This window comes from Lepisma saccharinum, chromosome 3 (assembly GCF_977018435.1).
Source record: "Lepisma saccharinum chromosome 3, izLepSacc3.1, whole genome shotgun sequence".
NCBI lineage: Eukaryota > Metazoa > Arthropoda > Insecta > Zygentoma > Lepismatidae > Lepisma > Lepisma saccharinum.
This window is the reverse complement of record NC_139231.1, coordinates 71,366,751-71,389,151: the sequence shown is the minus strand read 5'-3', so window position 1 is coordinate 71,389,151 and position 22,401 is coordinate 71,366,751. Positions and strand designations below refer to the sequence as shown.

The 22,401-nt window shown below is 37.6% G+C and overlaps 1 protein-coding gene across 4 annotated transcripts in view; it reads left to right on the top strand.

Annotated features, from left to right (window-relative positions):
- The window catches only part of LOC145985121 (embryonic polarity protein dorsal-like), a 59,077-nt gene that overhangs the window by 8,017 nt on the left and 28,659 nt on the right, over positions 1 to 22,401 (top strand). For all 4 annotated transcript variants that reach the window (XM_083118756.1, XM_083118755.1, XM_083118752.1 and 1 more), the window contains 4 exons: positions 10,127 to 10,311; positions 14,447 to 14,690; positions 15,734 to 15,877; positions 18,027 to 18,125. In XM_083118756.1, the coding sequence (XP_082974882.1) occupies positions 10,127 to 10,311; positions 14,447 to 14,690; positions 15,734 to 15,877; positions 18,027 to 18,125 (672 nt within the window). The remainder of the gene's footprint in view (positions 1 to 10,126; positions 10,312 to 14,446; positions 14,691 to 15,733; positions 15,878 to 18,026; positions 18,126 to 22,401) is intronic.

Sequence of the window (22,401 nt, the reverse complement as noted above, 5' to 3'; positions counted from 1 at the left end):
AGGTGTTACTGCAGGAGACTCTAACAAATGCAAATACGTATAACACTAGAAGTAAGCATGTGATAGTGCAAGAATGCACAAAACACATGATAGTTTTAACAGTACTTATGTGCCAGTTTGTAACAAAACAAATGCTCGGTAAGTAAAATGTTTTGTGTCTTTGTCTTCATACTGAAATATTGAATGTTTATCATATTTCTCACCCCAGAATACTACAATTTGTAATATTCCTTGCTCACTTGAAAGTAGAGTGACATGCTGTGTTGTGAAAGTGTGTAACTTCTTTTTAGTTTCAATCAGGAACAGATTAACAGCATAACACATGCTATATGGTCATATCACTGCTATGTGAAAATAAAGTAAGCAAAATTAATGATCAGGATAGGACAATTTTGCTTCTCCAATTCATAAACTCCTTAAATCTGGTTCAGTAAATCATGATAAAAATGAAGAATGATGATTAGAATGGTGGGCAGAATGGCAAGTGGGAAATACATAAAAATTGTGCAGAATAGTATATATGGTAATTACAATGCCATTATATATTACATATTAGATCAATATTTTTTTCTAAAACAGAAGGGGTTGCAAGGGATGGGAACATGAATGACCCACCAAGCATCTGTTACCTCCCCCCCCCCCCCCCCGAGCATCACCGTTGAATGTGTAAGCATGCTAAAATGCATGGCAAAAACATGTATTATCCATACAATTGACTTTTTGTATTTACGTTATTTTGCCAATGTTTATACCTATTCATATCATAAATACTGTCACAAGGTTTGCAGAAAATAGACACAAGATGTTTAGGAATAGTGTAATATCCATAGAATATTGAAGTCCACCAGTGCCTTCACAAGAGAGCACTTCAAACTGGCAGGTGTGGTATCTTTCCTGAAGCACAGTCCACAATTTGTGGTTCAGAGGGTTAAGATCAGGGCTACCAGAGGGCCAATTAGAAGTGGAAATGAAATCCGGCACATTCGTTTTCAGCCACTGCTGGGTCCTTATGGGCTGGTGCCGAATCCTGCTGGAAACTCCAGGTCTGACTGCCTAAGTGGATGTTCATAAGACCCTTGACCACACCCTCAAGGACAGTCTCTTGGTATACCTTGGCCGATGTTTTCATGTCTTGCTCGCAGAAATGCAGCTCAGTTGTGCCCTCGTAGCTCACCCCTCCACCACACCATAAAGGATGCTGGATGATGGACCCTCAGGGCTTCAGCAGCTTCTTGTTAACTCCTCCCATATCCCTGTCATTTTGGGCATTCAGTGCCTTCTCAACATTGAATAGTTTTTGATTGGTAAAAGGATTCGTCTATGCCAATTTGCTGCGTACTGGGTGAGTAGGCATTTTGCTTTGATCAATCTTCGATGCTTTAACTGATCAGTGAGGAAATGATCTGTACGTTGTTTGTAAGCTTGCAGTACCAGGTCACAATGTAACACACGAGACATGGACATTTTGGACATCTTGTGGTCCTGAGCCAGCACTGACTGTCTCCTGACAGGATTTCGTCGCACACATGCCGCCTCTGCTTTCACAACCTCTGGCATCCGTACTGTTTGAGGCTGCCGTGCCCTGGGTCGGTCGTTCGCAGTTCCAGTTTGCAACGTCCTGCTCGGGAAAAGTGCCTACTACACCTACACGAGTACGTCAGCTGGGTGCAAGTCTACTAACTTGGCCACGACCAATCAGTAGCACCATACGCTCTGCAAAGTTTTACCCATTATGCTAACCTTTTCTCCAGCGGTGGTATGAGACTCTATTTCACTCAGGGTTCGGGAATAAGTACACTGTCCAACGTTAGAGAAAGTTTAATGAACGTAGCTGGATACACTTATGCAACTATAAACGTTGTAAGTTTAGCACACGCCCGTGTAGGATATTACACTCACTTGGCCAATATATTGCCACACAATGGGGGGAGAATGGCTTCTGCAAACTGCCGTAAACTGGGAACAGATACACTGCTGCTGCTGTCCTCTGGGGCCGTATCCTTAGTTCCAACAAACGTCAGGAAGTGCAGTCCTTTGCTAGCGTTGACTTCTATAGCTGCAGGCTTTTACAGGGAACTGTTGGCTTTCGGGGAACAAAGGGGCATCTATTAGGGTCACCCTCACGATAACCGAAGTATTTCACTGACCTGTAATTTACCTTCTGGGTGGTTGCCTAGAAACCCCACGCCACACTACCCTGGCGGGGTGCCGCAGGTTGATGGGGGGAGGAAACCTCTCGCAACAAGCGGAGCGGGTCCTCTCACTCTAAAGTGGAGTTTTTCTCTCTCGCCAATAAGCAGAGTGGGTATCTCTCACTCGAAAGTGGAGTGGGTTCTCTTGCCAAAGGCAGAGTTCAACCTCTCTCGCTGGAAGGCGGAGTGCGGCTTTTCTCGGGTGCTTGGCCTCTCGCAAGAGCGGAGTGCACCTTCCTTCCTTCCTTCTTTAAGAAGCTTGGCCTCTCGCAAGAGCGGAGTGCTCCTTTCTTCCGGGTCAGTTGGTAAGAGAGATCTTATCGTGAGCCGACCTGAAAGCCAACTGAAGAAAATCTGCTCCGCGGCTGGTTATATAGCCTCGGTTCAAGTAGCGCCTCTAGCGCCGTTCACGCGAACTACGTGGAACCGTGCTAGAGCAGGCAAGGCCATCTCTACGGCAGTCAATTGAACTGCGTGCACAAGGCACAAACGATGAATACATATAATATTAAACGTGTGCTAAACGTTAATATACAATTATCAGATAAATAATATATATTCTTTGCGACCACGCAGGGACTGATTAACATTACAACTCAGCATAATATGCTAACACAAAGCACCTGACCTCATTATTACCATTTACAATGAATGGTTAATATAAATAATGTTGACAGAGTTAGTTATTAACATAGAATAATAACACTCAGAAACTAAATAATTGTGATGACCTCGCAGGATCATTACAAGTTTGTGTATTCCTGGAGAGTGCGATAAACGTACCTCTTTGAGATTTGAAGCTTCTAGAGAAGTTTGAAAATCTCACCTGCTGCTTTCCCTACTTTATGTATTGCAATGGCAGCCACTCGATTTTCATACTTGCCCCATTCCATCCTATCCTGTATTGCAATCACCTTCACCCATGTGCAGCTCACCACACAATGGCTCAGGTCTTTACAGTTTCCCATGGACATGTGCTGCCCCACACCCTGAAGGTGTCCAGCCAGCCTCAAAAGTTGTGACAGTATTTATGATATGACTAGGTAGCTCTGTTGATAATCACGGCAATGAAGATAGAAGATTTATGAAACACAAAATGAAACCGCCATTTGTTACCCAGGATTTAAACCTAAGACCTCTGCCTTCATAGCACACTGCACCATGAATCAGTAACGTAGTCCCAAATTTTTAACAGGGTAAACACAAACCATTGTGAACATTTTTAAGTTGAGACCCTGCTTCCTTTGGGACTGGATTATGTTTCCATTAAACATATAAATATAAGGATGATATAATTTAACTTGTACAAAAAAGCCATATGATACCATTTATGCATAAATGCTACAGTAGTATATTATAGGCTTCAGTGCAGCATGTTATTGTATTTTATTTTCGTGTTGATATTTCTTTTGTGAATTACCAGTTTATATACTGTTAATAACTGTAATAATACTGCTAACACTGAAAATGGAACACTTTAAGTAAATACTTCAAAGATCATACCACACTTATATTGAGAAATACAATCAATACATTATCTCAGTGTTGAAAACTGAAATACAAAGACACCAATTATCACCACGTAGAAATTTTCAGCAAAAAATGCAGGCTCGACCAGACTCGAACCCGGGTCTCTGGCATACCGTGCCATTGCTCTAACCACTGAGCTACCGAGCCAGCCTGGCCTCACCTGATTTTTTACTTTCGCTGTTTTACCTGCGTGGAATCGTCTCTGCCATTGCTACCACAACGGGATCTGTTGCCATTGAAACAATTATTAACCAATTATTGCGTTTAGAGATAGGAGCCTTCATAGTCTGTAGCTAATTGTTGCGGGGAAGAGAAACAAGAGCATTGTTGAGACTTTAACATGGAGTTTACTCTATACTTCAAAATCTCATGTCAAAAGTAAAAAAGTGCTCCCCTGTGCTTAGCACCACGCCATGAAGGCGTATAGGGGGTGTGGGGGTAACGCCCCACACTTTCTTGATCCGATCGTGAGTGGGGGTGATGTGATCAGCATCACGCCCCTGACCACCTTTACCCCTCAGGGTTTCCCCCAGGTACCCATGTTATTCGACGCTGGGTGGGCGCCGTGGCCGCTTCCATCGTTAGAAAAGTTCCCGGATTTGAACCGGCCGGGGATCGAACCCGGGACCTTTAGCATGGTAGTCAGACGCGTTACCGACTGAGCCACCGTGGCCATAAAAATCTCATGTCATGTTTAGCCAAACTACTGAATTTGTTTCAATAAAGAAAGGCAGATGTCATAATACTCAGGACCTGCACAAAGAGATAAATCAAGTTATGCTAAATTTAACTACTCATTGTGCATATTTGTACATAATTATTGTAGTAGTCAAGTGATAGTGTTAAAATGCTGTCCACATCATGTATTCTCAACATTTTGTTCCTGATCACATGAAAGCAGAAGTGTTTGACCATAAGAAGCTCACTGGAGTAATGGCCAAATGACATAAATAAATTTAAACAAAGCACAAGTAGAAGGCATATGGTAATCAGTATACCCTCGACTACAGCCCTGCTTGAACAACTCATATATGCCCTGCTTTTTATTTCTGATAATCTGCTCACCCTGTATGTGATGCTTGTCACTTGGATCAGGCTGTCCGTCATGCATCCTCAGTGAATAATATTTTGTGTAGGGTGGAGGGAAAGTGGCTACTCAATGTGGGCAGTTGGAGGTGATGAATTGCTGGCCTCTGTGGCAGAGTGCCCAGCCAGAGTCCCATCACCCAGTTCTTTATTCGTCCTCCTTGTCAATTAATCCAAGAGTTTAAAAAGGGATGTAAAATAACGAAAATAAAAATACAAACATAGATGAAATGTCACTTTGAGATAAAAAAAAAAAGACAGTGTCAGGTGTTAAGTGTCACTAGTCTGAACTCTCCCTAAAGTAACAGTGCTTGAGATGCAAGATTATAGAACAATCCTTAAAACTGGTACGAAATGCAATTGTGGACTGTCTGCCTTTAAACCTCTTGCATCAACCTGACACACAGAATTTTTCACATAAGATCATTGTATCGAAAGATATGTCCTAATCATATAATAATGATAACTCATTAAAGATTCTTGCATTCTTACAATTGGAAAGTTTCTAACTAGATTCAGCCTGGGCTGTGGCATGTAGAAAGCTGTTCTGTTCTGTTCTCTTCCTTTGTGAAATTTATATTTGCTAACAGTTCAGTCAGAACACATCCAGTCTTATCTTAGGATATCAGGGATACATAGTCCAAAGAGTGAATGTGATGAGCAAGAAGAACAAGGATGGTGAAAAGAAGCCAATACTGTTATTCTTAGTCAACATCAAAAAAGAAGGAGATTGCCAAGCAATCCGGGACACGGAGAGACTGACATACGAGGCACATGTCAAAAAAAAAGGGCCGATAATTTTTTACTTGGGACTGGCAACATTGACGAAGTTGCGTGTGCACAGAAGCATGCTTTAGTATTCTGTGCCTGCAACAGAGGTATATTTCTCAGTGTGGAGGTGCATACTTGCAACTAGCAGGAAGTTGAAATGGCTGCTGTAATAGAAAATCCCACCAAATGCGAGGTGAGGTCGGTGATTAGATTTCTCAATGCAAAAGGACTGAGTGAAGCTGACATTCATCGGGAATTGTGTGCCATTTACAGTAATGAGTGAAGGAAAGGTAAGACAATGGTGCCGAGCTTTTCGGGAAGGACGTTCAAATGTTCATGATGGCGAGCCGAGCGTCAGGCCTAGTGTTCAGACGGACGACCTTGTGCAACGTGTTGATGAGAAAGTGCAATCCAATCGCCATTTCACCATTACTGATCTAGGCAAGGAGTTTCCTGAAGTGTCTGATAAAACATTGCACCGAATTGTAACGGTTATCGCAAATGCACCGAATTGTAACGGTTATCGCAAACTGCGCGATGTGGGTGCCAAAAATGTTGACAAACACTCACAAAGATGAAAGAATGAAATCAGCACGTGATTTCTTGGCTCGCTGGGAGAAGGATGGGGATGACTTGTTTTCTCACATAGTGACTGGAGACGAAACCTGGATATCGTAGGTCACTGGTGAGTCGAAGCAGCAATCCATGCAATGGTGTCACTCTGCTTCACCGAAACCGAAGAAATTTAAGCAAACACCATCACATCGCAAAATCATGGCAACCGTGTTTCAGGACCATAAAGGTGTAATCCTCGTGGAATTCCTGGAACTGGGACAAACCATCACAGCAGATGTGTATTGCCAAACACTGTCTAATCTGCGACGTGCCATCCAAAACCGACTAAGAGGAATGTTACAGTCTGGAATTCTGCTTATTCATGACAACGCCCGCCCACACACAGCTGACCGTACTGTTGCGACAATTCAAAAATTTCCGATGGGAACGTTTTAATCACCCACCATACAGTCCCAATCTTGCCCCAAGTGATTACTTTCTGTTCCTTTACCTCAAAAAGTGGCTTGCTTCGCAACGTTTTGATGATAGTGAAGTTCTCAAAACATCACTATAGCACAAAATGCAGATTTCTGTGCAGAGTCTCTACGTAAACTTGTTCCACGGTACCAAAAATGCTTGGAGCATCTTGGTGACTATGTAGAAAAATAGCCAGGGTATGCACTTATATAGCACCAAAATAAAAATTTTCTCGCTTGATTTTATTCTCTGTAATAACCAATCGGCCCTTATTTTACATGCCCCTCGTATTATAAAGTAACAGCAGAACCATACAGGACAAGAAATATATTACAATGCTTCAGATGCCAAAGGATTGGACACACTTCTGCAGAGCCCAACCACGATGTGTAAAATGTGCTGAGAACCACCATAGCTCAGAATGCCCATACAAGGGAAGTAACTTCGAGCCGAAATGTGTAAACTGTAAAAAGAATCATCCAGTCAGCTATCAAAAGATCGAGAAGAGGACTCAGTTAAATGTAACCATCCCAACCTACTCAATCAAAACCAAAAGACGAGGACTTCCAGGTACTCCAACCTAAAGTAATTAAAGACAATATCCAAGGAATTCGAAGAAAAGAAGTAGAAATGCACACAAGTAAAGATTCCACCATAAATACCTAAATGAAAGTCACGAAGACAGCAGCTTCGCTGAAGACTTAGAAAGTCAATTTAAATATGTTAAAAGATGATCTGTAGAAAAAATTTAAACCACAATTAGCAAAAGGAACCAGAAGACTAAAAGAAGCGCCTGATTCAACCACAAGAATCAGTATAATTTGTGAAACTCTACTCTGTATGTTTGATTGCAGCCCATAACAATACAATACCACGACAAGACATTTAGATAATAGCATGGAATGCAAATGGATTACATGCACAACTGTATCTTTTTTAAAAAAAAATTCTGTTAGAAAAACACGTGGATATAGCGTTAGTGTCAGAAACTCACTTAAAACCAAAACTACAATTTTGATTTATAAATTATATATCATTTCGGAAAAATCGACTTAACAAAACAAAGGGAGGAGTACTAATACTATTAAAAGATGACATTCCGGCACAAGAAGAAATAATTCCAAATCTATCCCCTGTAGAGGCAGTAGCCATAAAAAATTTCACACCTAATTCTTCACTAATAGTAGTAGAAGGCTACAATGCGCTTACTGGAACTGCAGAAATCAAAATAAAACAGGAGATGAACTTTTAGCTTATATAGACAATAAAGGAATTACAGTTCATGCACCTGAAGAACCAACATTTTTCCCAGTCAATGGATATCTACCAGATATAATATTGGATATAGCATTAACAAAGAATATCTGCATGACAACGGCGCTAATAACAATAAATGCTTTGGAATCAGATCACGATCTGATATACTTTAGTATATCGCGCAACCTCTTGGTAAAAATGCCACAAATAAGGCAACCAGTAGATATTGTATTTAATGTCTTCTATGTTGGCATCAGTCGGCATCCCTCTGAATACCACCTTATGTGGCCTGTCTTGCTTTGGCACTGCTAATGCGATCTCTACCTTATTTACTTCACAAAAGTGTTGCACAGCTTGGAAAGTCATCTAGGCTTTTACACTGTATTATTATACATTCCCTTGTCTGTGTAATTACAGGAGGGTCTGTCATTATATTTACAATATTCGCTGTTAAGGCGTACTTATTTTCAATAGAGTACAAGTAAGTTTTGTTATTACAGGTATACTAGTTTGGCTATCTTCTATGGTAATTTCCTCTACATTGCCACAATCAGATCTAGTATCTATGCCTACACCCAACCTTGGCAGCACAAGAGGCTGAAATGGGTTATCCCTCCAGTTTTTTTTTTATTTTTTGTTTTAGCTGTACTTTTTTTTGTCTTTTTTTGGGTATTCAAATCCATCCTCCGCAGAGCTAACCTCTGAATCGGAGTTAGATACATCTAAAATTGGGTGCTTTCATTTAGAGCCAGTGGTTTTGCGGTCATCATTTCCCTCTTGCACTATTGTCAATGTACTACTTTTTAGCTTGTTTTTGTTATTTCCACTTACGAATGGCTTCGTTTTCATAGTTTTCAGCATTTTTGGAAACACAACTTCATCCTTAGATGAATCTTTTCTGGCCTCGTCAGTGATTGGTCTACTGCTTGGCAGCTCTCTCTCTCACATCCATGCTCCATATTCCACTATACTTCCCACATTCAGCTCACAGTAAGTGCAAGTCTGCTGCTCTCTTTGTCGGTTCAGTATGGGTGCACTAATTTCTTTAAAAATATTTTATCATTGAACACACTCCTATCATTCAAAGACCAAAATTGCTGCATAAAGTAATCTAATACAGTTGAACCTGAGTTATACGTATGTCAAGGTGAAGAGACAATAATATGTATAACTGAGAATCACTTATAAATCACATTTAGATACCATATCATATCATTATTAAAATATTGTATTGTAATTGTATCTATTTTGAGGAACAAGATATAAATAATACAGGTTATTTAACTGTCAAAAAGTAGTAAATTTACGAATCTAAAAGTTTGATTCTTAAATACACTAAATTTGCCACTTTATTATTGAACACTTTGAAACTGAAATACTACAGTATGGCACTATAGTTTTATAGTTTTACTAACATATTTTAAAAATTGTCTCAAATAGCATTTCTTGTACTAATAACTGTGCAAAGTGTGGCATAACTGATGCCTAAATCTGCAGCTATTTCAGTTTTAGTTTTATGTGGATTAGCGTCCACTTTCCGTATAAACTTTACTTTATGGTTAAGCGTATAACTTTTCCTTTCTGGTCTCCATGGCTGACCAGTAGTAACTTAAAACTGTCACTGTTGTAGCCAACTGTATTTCATGAAAATTAGTATGTACAACACCAAATTACATATAAATGCATTCTGTACAAATAAGGTTTAATTAACACGTTTTTAAATTATATTTTGCCGGGACGTGCAGTAATTTATGTATGAAACAGAATTATGCAGAACTGAGTTACGTATAATGCAGTCTCAACTGTACTTATTATGAAATTCAATATTGTTTTTTTTTCCAAGTTCTATATTGTAGATTCAAAATTGAACTATTAACATTGTAATACCAGACAAATTAGTATAACAAATATTTTACCATTATTATGTAAAACACCATTCTAATAAAATGTACAAGTTTCAGAATTATTTTTTGTGATTGTTTGAATATGACTATTTAATGACAAATGAATAATCAGATGTAAAAGTAACACCTAAGTCTGTGACAATGAACTGTCATATCATCTATGTAATAGTCATAACAGACAGTTGTCTTCTTATAACTAGAAGATACACTCTTACACTAGTCAACATTCAGGACCTCTTCCGTTTGTTTACACCACTCAACAATGTTATTGAAACCAACCTGCAAATTTATAGTCATCTGTTGTGAATAACTAGTGAATAATAAAGCACTATATATATATATTTATTTTTGCAGTTGACGTAATTGGCTCAGATATTATGGCAGAGGTGAAGAATCACAAGATGAAACCTCTCGTGAAAATTGTGGAGCAGCCTGCTCCAAAAGCACTTCGCTTCCGTTACGAATGTGAAGGGAGGTCAGCTGGCAGCATACCAGGAAGAAGTAGTCAGCAGGACAACAAAACGTATCCCAGCATTCAGGTAAGTTGTGGTGTTTTAATGAAGCATGTTACTTCTTATGAGACTTAACCAGAGAGCCATGTATAATGTGTGAACAGCTTCTTGTCTCTTTTTTTCATTAGGCCATTCCATCTTTTTCTGTTGAAATTGTTAATTGTTTTCTACGGTGATGTAACTCTCTAAGTGATGGTCGCCAAGCATTATTGTTAATGGTAAAAACTAATCAATTTAATCTACGAATACCCATACAGTTAACCCATATAAGAAGCTCTTTCAAAATCCAACTATGTACAAGGCTCTCCATTCTTCTATGCGCTTTTTTTATATAGGCTTGAGCACTTAACACAATAACCTACCTCCAAATGTTGAATATTTTGACGCAAACCAGTTTCTGGCAATCATTAACAAGAAAATGTATTTTTTCCTATGTCATCTTGGTTTGTTCTTGTTTCTCTGTAACAGTTTTGGTAAAACAATTATTGTTCTGAAACTTAAGTAAATACCGTATTTACTCATGTATAATGCACACTTTTTTCCAAAATTTTTGCCCCCCCAAAAACTGTGGTGCGTATTATGCACGGAATAATTCAGGCAGCCAACATGAAACCGTACAGGGTCATTACATAATTTTGGGACACTTGCATTGATTTTTCAAGTTTACGGAAGCCTATCATGTTATATATCATTGTAAAGCTTGAATCCTGCAGTTTCTGAATATGGAAACAGTATTCCATACAAGATAATGACACTAATGTGAAATGCAGTTGAAATAAGTTAATCAAGAAATGAAGAAACATTCTGATTTTTATGGTACTTTGGATGAAAGAAAACGTAAGGAACAAGATAATAAAAATTAAAATGTATTACTGGCCAAATAATATGACATACATGCAGTGTGTAAATTCCTTAATGGAAGAAATTAGTCACAGAAAGAAAAAGTATATATTTTGAAAAGGAAGAAATGAGCAATTGAATAGGTATGACGTCATTCACTCTTGATCAGCATAGCAACAGATTTACAACCTACAACTAAGAAAGCCATTTCTTGAAACTGGATTGTACTGTGCATTATATGAGATATAATGTTTTGTCACTTTTACCCATCCAAAACCAGAGTGTGCATTATACATGCACGCGCACTATACACGTGTAAGTACGGTAATTAAGATTTTCCCACATCGAGTTGGTCTAACAGCTTACGGCATTTCTCTCGTTGATAAACCAACAGTAGCATGTCCAAATCCTGTACACCAATACTTTCACTAGAACATAATTCATTGCAAATGTAGGAAATAGTAGCCACACTAGAGGTAGAAATAACAATAACTATTCCTGCATGAATATCCAAAAGATCACTAAATGTGGTTTAAATAAACACTTATCTAATTTAAATTTAAAAACATGAAAAATTATTTTTATCAATCCTATTATGCTGTGTTACTTGAATTTTTACAGAAGTTGTGCTGAATTTAATATTATCAATGCCATCAAGTACAAAACCAGGCGCACATGATATGCACCTGAGGGAGGTTTAGTCCTAACAGAGTATTTCTCATCAATATGCTGCCAATCCCTAGCTTTCCACTTTTAATTTTGAGCCTTTTTACAAAATATCAACAGGAGATACTTTGAAACAAGTAGGAAACACCACAGGGCCCAAATAAGGTGAAGATGGGTTTTTACTAGGGATGGGCCGATATGAAATTTTGCCCGATACCGATAAAGTACCGATAGAAAATTTACCGATAACCAATATTCTACTGATCCAATATAAAATTCCAAATGATTCACTGACCTCCTTATTAAATGTATTGTGCCCAATGAACCAAACTTTTGCAATGTACCTGTATATAGAAATATCATATCGGTAAAATAATTGGTAATTTTTCAATTCCACCGATATGCCTGATCGGCCGATACCGATAGATAGAGGCATGCATATTTCGTTTTTGACAAAAACACGAAATGTGAAATAACACATTGTAATGTTATTTTTTCATGTTTTTGAAAGGTGTGAGGTGCATTTTCCTACCCTGTTTTGTCACAAAATAATGCAAAATGAACTGCAAAATGTGAAATAAGACTCATAAACACGAAATTTAGAGTTTATATGCCGACGCGACACTTTCTGAAGTCAGAATTATCCTGCGAGTTATGCATTTCACGGAAAATTGATAAATTCTGCTGTAAATATTTGAAAAGCAAAAATGGACCCCTTTATACAGGAATAAACTTAATATTATGGTAATGACATAAATGTGCTATTAGAACGGATATGTTTATTTTGTGTAGTAAGGGCAGTTTTTAAATTAAATTTGGGATTATATTCACGTTTTTTAAAACCAAAATGTCATTTTATATACTGCTTTGTCACCGCTATAACAGCAAAATTTTATTTTATTTACTGCTTTTGTACCCGAAATTGACTCTGATTTTGTACCGAAATTTTGCTTTTTTATTTACGAAAAATATGTGTCTCTACCGATAGAATACCGATTAATCTGTTATGACCGTATTAATACATTCGTCCATATGTTGTCAATACGTTAACATTTTTTTATGTCTTGTACATTATATTTTGTACTTCAAAAAAGTGCTTATTCATTTTGTTAACACGCACGAAGATTTATCAATGTTGATTTCCTAGTAAAGTTGACTCCGTTAGTTAAAGAAGACACCGCAGCGTTTTGCAGCATCAAGAAATAGCAATAATGCTTGTACGCGAGTTAAAATAAATGTTTACCTTCCGAGTGCTATTTTTTGCCAAGCTGTATGCATCATCTTGAATACATTGTTGTTCTGTTTTTCTCGCTACGGGAGCGAAGGAAAAAATAATTTTGCCTATAGAAACAATGAGCAACAAGCATTTTTCTTTCCGCTTGGTTTCGATCATTGCTAGCTTAAGATTTTGTGATAGAACGAAGTAGAATCAGTTTTGCGTGAGCGTTTGAGAAGACGCCAGCTCCGATATAGTGCTCGTGGCACAAATCTAGTATTTGGCAGCTTTGCATATAAGTTTTGAGAAGACGCAAGCTCCAATTGAGTGCTTGTTGCACCAGTATTACATTTAGTAAGAATTACAATTTGGACCTAAGTTTCGGTGCTAAAAGAGTGAAAATCGTCAAGTTAAGTTCGTGTCGATGTGCTTTGTTAGTGATCTCAAGTTAAAGTGTTGGACCTGAGTCTGCAGAGGTACGGCCGATGGAAATTTGATCCAATATATTTGTACTTCAAGGATTCACAATCCAAGGTGACAAGGTAATGTAAGTAAACCACTTATATTACATTTCCGAGCCCGATTAGAAGATTCCTCAGTGAGAGTCAGCATCGTGGTCATCCAAACGTCTAACAAGGAAATAAATTGATATATTCTCATAACATTTGAAACGTCTTTGATTCATAAGAAACAAGAAGAAGTAAATATACATTCTTTATAGAAAACTTATGTAAAGATTGTTATCTCCCAGGAAAGACTAACTTATCGATTGTGCCTTAATTGATACAGATTTTATTGAGACACAATTCAAATTTTGATGTAATTTGAATATAAAAGAGAATATTTACAAGGTGTAAACACATTTGTCTCGTTTCATGTGACATTATTAAGAATAACATTACGACGTACGGGCTTTGTAAAATAACTAATGCAATTGTAAGCACGGGGTCATGATGCGTAGGTTCTAAAATTGATCATTATTGTTGAATCTTTGCCATTTAAATTCGGTTTAATTAAATATTATCTCTTGAATTTGAACATTTACATGAACTACAGTAATAAATAACATTTCATGCACCCTTGGATTTTAATTTGTTAAGGAGTTATCAAGATGTTCATTGCTGTATTGTGTCATTATTAATAACTTTCTTACAGCGGTATATAAACTGGTAATTATTTACATGTAATTGAAAATTGAGCCTGTGTGGTCAACGGAGTTAAAGGTTCCATTCTTCTTCAAGACATTTGTGACGTAGTCATTACCTTGATCGAAGTGGACGTTGTCCGGAGACCTAGATGGATCTGTTGGGCTGGCTGATATATCCTTCATTTCTGGTTATAATAGCATATCGTCCAGGAATCGTCATACTGTCCCATCCCTAGTTTTTACGTATTTACAATCAATAGCATCTTATAGGTGTGACTTATTTTCTCATATAGGTTATGGGACATGTTGGAAGAGCTGTTGTGGTTGTATCGTGTGTTACAAAGGACAGTCCGTACCGGCCTCATCCTCACAACCTGGTTGGCAAGGAGGGATGCAAGAAGGGTGTATGCACAATGCAGATCAACACTGACAGTATGACATGCACATTCTCAAATCTCGGGATTCAGTGTGTCAAGAAGAAAGACATTGACGAAGCTCTGAGGGTTCGTGAAGAAATGAGGGTGGATCCCTTTGCAAGTGAGTAAATACAGATTAACGTTTAGCTTACCATAATCGATTTATTATATATCATTTAATGTCACTAAATCACTTGGACTTTGGTAATAGAAGTTACAATAGCTCTACAGGTTTTACTTTTTAATAGACTCAAAAATCAAAGAATGTGGCCATGTGGACATTATTTTTTAGAAACAAATTTTCCTCACATTAATTTATGACAATTTCTGCTATTAATGCTAATTGTTGTTATTACTACATAATACATGTTTTTATTTTTGTTATATTTTGTGTCCATTGTCATTAGATTGGAGAATATTTTTAACAATTGATTTTATCCTAATGTAATTTGAGCCATCCTACCAAAAATGTATTTTTATGAACTTTTCTTCTTGTGCTGTTTAGAAAATAAAAATTGTGGGGAAGTTTTTGATTTTATTGATCAAAATTAATTTATTGTATGCCTTATACCTTTGAGCTAGCCACATTCGAGGCTGTGCACACTCAAGTCATCACTCATTGTTGCCACTGAAGGTTCTGTGTTTTTCATCTGTTCGATCTAATCATTATTCCTCATGCAGTAAAACCTCCATTTCATGTTTTATGGGAGTCCAGGGTGAAAAATACAAAGTGTGGGAAAATGTATAGCATTTTTGCACTTTGTATGTGAGAAAATGTGAAATCCAGGAATGTAAAATTGGGGTTGCACTGTTTTCACATTTTCCTATAAAAGATAAAAATTATGTTACATAACTGAATATGAAAATATTGTAGTTATGATGATGCATTAAGAGTGGGTAAATGATCAAGTAGGCTGTAAATATCTATTTCTTACCTAAGAATTCAAACTCTGAACCACCTGATGTGACATTAATATTAAACTTTCTTCTTACATTAGTAGTTCATAACTATTGAGATCATTCAGCACAGTTTTTGTTGCCTTTAAATAATAATTTTTGGGCTCGTTTATCTGAACTTCTACGTTGCTCTTTTAAATTCAACCATAATACTTTATGAAATGGCTTGAATAGTTCTGTTAATACAAATCCTTGTATTTGTTCCAGCTGGATTTTCTCATCGGGACCAACCCTCCAGCATAGATCTAAACGCTGTGAGGTTGTGCTTCCAAGTGTTCCTGGAAGGTTCTACGAAAGGGAAATTCGATGTCCCACTGGATCCTGTGGTGTCTGATGTGATATACGACAAAAGTGAGATATTTTTTTTTAGATCTGCTCCTTTTTTATTTTGTTAATTTTCATTATACTTTGTATATGTGCCTACTTTTTAATTTGTGTGCAGAATGAATATTATAATTGGAGCTGAAATGATATTGATGCTGAGACTCTTACTAATTTCCACGAGTGGTTGAACAGTGTAACAATTAATTAAAATGAAGTAATTCTTGAGGCTTTCCTGGCGGCGAATGATGAAGAAGTTATTAAAATAAGACAAAATCACAACACGTACCTTGTTTTGTCTTCCAAATTTTCAAACTGACCTGTATTCTTCTTCAGGGATGTTACAAACTTTCTTTTCTACCATTCCTGAGGAAGGATTGCGTTCGGTCAATTTCGAAAGCAAAACAACTACATGTTGTCATATTGTCTTTCTTAAATATGTTGACAACACAACACATGTAAAAACAACCTTCTTAATTAAAAGTTATTCAGAATATTGAATGTGAGTATTGCAAATGTACCATGTTATTGTAGTTTGAAATATTTGAAGAATTATATTGGAATGTATGTACATACTGATACTTTCCGATACCAATACTCTGTAGGCAAGCATATTTAGTGCTCAATTAACAATTTCATCAAAGATTCTCAGTTCGAAACACAAGACATGATATTTGTTTAATTGATTTCATCATTACACTAACTAACTCCTACTAAACAGAAATCCATGATATGATAGCCAAGGCCTGTCAAGTATCTTTTCACTAGCTCATCAAATCTCATTGTTGCTATATGTTACCTTATTATTTTGCACACACAGGATATGTAGTATGTATAAATTAAATGAAAAATGCAGACTCAACCAGGACATGAACCCAGGTCTCTGGCATAATGTGTCAACAATCTGAGCTACTGAACCAACCCTGGCTTCATCTCATTTTTCGTGTGCACCCACTTTCTTACCTGTGTGAATTGTCTCCATCAATGTTACCGCAAGTGGACTGTCGACATTGAAACATTGATGACATTGACAGTATGTAGTAACTACCAGAGCAGAGCTGTATGTTACCTTATTATTTGACACACACAAGCAAAAACCCATGGCATGCTTGTTATCTCAGTTGGTAGAGCAATGGCATGATATGCCAGAGACCCTTGCTCTTTCACTTAAGTTTCTACAAAATATGTGCCAATTTATAAGTAGGGCTAGATCACCAAAATATGCAAAATAAAAAATGCTCATGACCTAAAATTTTAAAAAATATGCACTATAATTTAGAAAATATGCCCTTACAACTGATCTGTTTCTAACATCAATACTTAACATATGCACATACTATGTTTAGTTCACCTTACAAGCCCTGAGTTGCAATGTACAATAAATAAATTCTGTAAATTTTTAAATAAAAGTGGCCTATTGTTAGCCAGCAAAGCCTTGTACTGAGAAAAGCTTATTTCTACTTCGGCTGACACAAGAGGAGCATATTTAAAATAAACAGTGTAATTCAGCTCATGTTCTGTAGTATCAAGAGAGAATTTTTCTCCCAATTAATTTTTTGCTATAGAGCCCAATGTATGATATCCTTTGTTTTGTTTTTTTCCAAAACTTTGCTCGTTTTGATTGTGAATGAAACTGTGAATAACTTACATGGCGCTTGTGGTGAAGTGGGACAACAAGTGTCAACGAAAATGAAGAAACATTTGGGAAAAAACAAAAGGTATCATATATTGTGCTCTTTTGCAAAAATTCTATTTGGAGAAAATTTTTCTCTTGATGTTACAGAACTTGAGCCGAATGATATTGCTTTTCACTATTTTTCAGGAAATAAACCGGGACGTACAATTGTAAAAAAAATTCAACAACTTGAATGAACATGGTAGTAAGAAATAATAGACTTCGAAAATGACTATATTCCTTGAAAAAGCGAAAATATGCTGAATGTGTCTGAAAATCTACCAAAATATGCTCAATCAAAAATGGCCAAATATGCCGTTAAAACTTAGTTACTTCACAATATGAATTTTTATATGGTTAGGGAACACATCACCCTTACCAAAAAGAATCTGCTAAGTCATGAAAATCGTAGCCCTGGTAATAAGGTTGCTTTTTCTTGTATTGTAACAACAATTAGGACACTCCTTTGAAAATTCTAATTTGGATGATGCTTTTATTTTGCAGAAGCAATGTCGGACCTTGTAATATGCAAGTTAAGCCATTGTAGTGCCTCTGTGTTGGGTGGAGTAGAGGTCATGCTCTTCTGTGAAAAAGTTGCCAAAGGTGAGTCATTTCAAAATGTATAATAGTTGTGGAACCACACACACACACACATTTATTATTTAGAGAAAAGCTTAAATGCTAAGCCCACCACATACCAACATTTTCACGCTAGCTAAACATGAAGGTGTCGATACTGTGATGTAATTTTAGTATGTCACACCTTCATGTGAATATAAATGAAGAAATATCAACAGGGATCTCGGAGGAATGATGTGAATATTAATCACCTGTCATTGGGACATATACTGACCTGCAAGAAAGGTTTACATGCAGTGAGACATACATGTCCTAGCATGCATTTAGAGAATAACAATAATGCATGTAGTCTGATTTAACCAAGTAAATATCTAATATGTGGAAACACAATGTTGTTGGAAGTAAAAAAAATTACAAAATCTGTAAAAATATTAGATCAGCAGTATATAGCAATCTGTAATAGAATTTTCTTCGACTTATTTTTATGCATTATAAATATGATTATTAGAACATACAGTGTTGCAAGAACTGCATTTCAAACACTTTTTGTAAGACGGTGTAATATCTTCCTTTGTACAATCTTGTGCACGTGAAATCGTATACAGTGGAACCCTGATTTTACGTTCCCGGATTTTGCATTTTCCTGCATTATACATTCAATCCTGATGGTCCCAACATAGCAAAATTCTGTAAAATTTTCCTCGATTTTACATTTTCCCGTATTTTAAGTTTCTTCAACTTGGTCCCCTGAAAAAACGTAAAATCGAGGTTTCACTGTATTTATCACAGTTGTTAGCAAAGTGTGTAACTTTCTTTTTATTTGAGTTCTCCCAATAAACATCTCAGTGGTATATACTTTGTTTTTATATTTGGTCCTCCAGTAGTCTATAGAATAGAATAGAATAGTACTAGTGGTATGACTACAGAACCTAGTGTAGACTAGTGGACAAGTGTGTAAGAGAACAGTGCACAATGAGAATGGGTATCAACCAAAATGTCAGTGTCTGATCCTACCAATTCATTCTCAATTATCTCGCAAGTGGTTCATTTACAGTCCCATGTTCATCAGAAGCAGCTGTCCACCAAAGGTTTATAGAGTTAATAAAAGAGTACAGAATATGTATAATAAATAGTACAAAATAAAATCAATGTAACATTATACATGGGTAAAGTCATAAGTCATGGCAACTATTTTTTTTCTTTTGCAAACAGCGGACAACATGAAAAATGTAAGATATACATTTGAAAGTGTATGGAATGTACTTTCGAAAAAAGCCACCAGATGGTGTATGTGAACAACGGTGGGGTAGTAAGCATTCACCCAAGTTAAGTCGGTGAGTGGCAGCGTTCGAAAATGGAGGTCATGAAGTAGGAGCAACGTTCATACGTTAAAATAGCAGTTCTCCGTGGCAGAAATGCACGAAAATGGGTGTGCATGCCATACTCTATTGAACAGTGATGAGGTGGGTGGAGGCCTTCAAACGGGGCAGAGTGTCAACTGCCGATCTGCCTCTCAGTGGGCATCCGGTGTCCAAGGACAGAGAGGTACAGGTGATGGTGATTTAACAGTGTTTACGTGAGGACAGGCACTGGACAGTGGCGGAATTATAACTGCATACAGGAATACCGGCGTCAACAGTGCGTCGCATTTTACACAAGGACCTACAGATGCTTAAACTTTGTGCAAAGTGGGTGCCACATCACTTAACAGAGGTACTGAAGTGGACTCGCTACGAAACATGTCGCATCAATCTGGGGAGGTTTCAGAATGAAGGACATGCCATGTTGAATCGCATCATTGCAGTGAATGGCATCATCCTGGGTCACCATGGAAACATAAGGTTCGACAAAATCTGTCGCCCACAAAAGTTATGGTCATCCTGGCATATGACTGTCAAGGTGTTCTTGTATGCCACCCAGTGCTTGAGGGGTCACACTGTGAATGCAGCGCATTACATTTCAGTTTTGGTGTCACAATTGTGCCATGCAGTACAGAACTTTTGGACAATGCCATTATTCTACACGATAACATGACAGGTCACACGGCGGACATTGTTAGGCATCGCTTACAGTGGTGGGGATGGGAGGTTCTTCCACACCTGCCTTATTCTCCTGATCTAAGTCCATGTGACTATGATCTCATCCCCAAAGTGAAGAAGTCATTGCGTGGGAAACTGTTTGCCAACAAAGAAGAGATCATAACAGTATTTCGGCAAGAGGTGGCACACGTTAGAGCTGCACATGTAGCGGATGGTATTCAGTGCCTGCCCCATTGCTGGCAACGAACAGTGGATAACCTGGGTGAATACTTTGAAGGTTGTTAAACAGTGTAGTCTTGTGTACAGTCTGAGAAAAAAATACCTGGGCCACGGGACGTAGAATTTCGTAACGTCTTAAAGCCTGTTGTTTATGCAACCCAAATAACAAAATATTCGCTTAAGTTTGCCTGGTGATTCTGACTTCTCGGGAAGGATTGAGCTTTGATAGCATGAGTCACATGACTCGTGCCCCAGCCACAACAAACAGCTGGGTGCTACGATGCCTCCAGAAGAAAATTTCAGGAACTGGTTTCTTGACAAGAGCTACTCGTAAGGAAATACTATTCTATCAAGTGATATTAGAGTCATTGTCAAGAAGGTTCGCTGAAATGATGGTTCTCATCACAGACCACATGCCACACGTTAATTGTTTAAGTCTAGTTCATGCACTGGACCTACAGATTAAAATGGGATTCGAACCAAAGCCTCTCTACTTGGTATTGAATTCGGAAGCCTTTCATTACATGGCGAAGACGTTACTACTACGACATCAGAGAGGCAATGGAACCCCTTGAGAAAGAGATAAGCGAAAATTGCTACCTGACAAACCATATTTGCCCGTAAATTTTAAATATAAGACAATATTTTGTACTGACAGTTTCGAACCGTGGGAGAGGCATATATTTTTTTGTACCATCGTCCATTTCACGAGTTTATAATTCTTCCTCACCGACACGAGTAACGCGAGTGGTAGAAGAAAAGCGAAGTAAAATAACTGAAACAGAAATAAAAGGAAAAAGCGAAATAAATTTTATTCATAATATTCTGCAGTCACTTGAGTTGTATTCACGGAATGCTATCTTTAAAGAAAGCCGTGGTCTCTTCCTTGTCTCTTTCGCTTTCTTTGTGCTCTTGCTTCCCCCGTCACGATTGGTCTAAAACTAATTAATGCGACGTTAATTAAACAATCCAAACAACGAAACAATGCACAATCAACTGCACAAGACAACATTCCAAATGTTTTCGAATCGGAAAACAATTGAGATGCTGTAAAATGACTTAAGATGCAGTAATAAAGTGGGAATTCGGTACCGTATAGAATTAAATCGGTAGAGATGTTCGATTTGATTGGATGTTTGTTATTTAGATTTGCTATTCTTTCACTTTTGGCAAATAGCGACGATGAAGATGAGTGATGCTATGATGAAATTGATGAAGGGACACTTACCAAGGACACCCACGCCCAAGTCGAGATTCTAACCAGGGACCCATGGCATCGTAGCGCGCTGTGCTAACCACTCCTCCATGGAGTGGACATTATAGCATATTTTGTGTGCTCAATTGGGATCAATCAATGGAATGAATAGGCATATTATATGATTAATAAATTCATATCATAATACCACGTCATATTATTCGGCACGAAGTAACATCAGAGACATTCAATCTTGCATTTTTGCCTTTCAACTAATTCTTTGAATTCAGGTTAATCACAACAATAAGATAAATTATGAAGAAAATGATAGTGAATGTGGGATATTGACAGTTATTACGAATTACCTGACAGAAACAACATTAAGCAGGCTCGGTGGTCAAGCTCATTAAGTGATTGACATTCGATATCGTCGCCAAAGTTCCCGGTTTTGAGTACCGTCCTTGTCGGGGGTGTTTGACTATTTCGTCATCAATTTCGTGTAATGGTCACTCGTCCTTATCGTCGCGATCATCGAACAGGGAATAAAAATTATAAAAATAAATACGATGGAAGAGTACTTATTTCATCTCTCACGAAATCTCCTACAAAACCGGAATATATAAAATACATGTATATTCATTCACATACATTTTCGATTTCTATATTTAACTAGTCGAGACCGAGAACGGGAGAGCAATTTTCAATTCGACAAACCGAGAGGCGGAGAAACTGTCAAGTCTCGTTTCTTCTTGGCACCTCCGTAATCGAGTTGTTCTGTTTGTCATTGGCTTTGTATTGGCAATTATTGTCATTATTCTTCCCCTGCAGGTAAACCATAACGATGAAT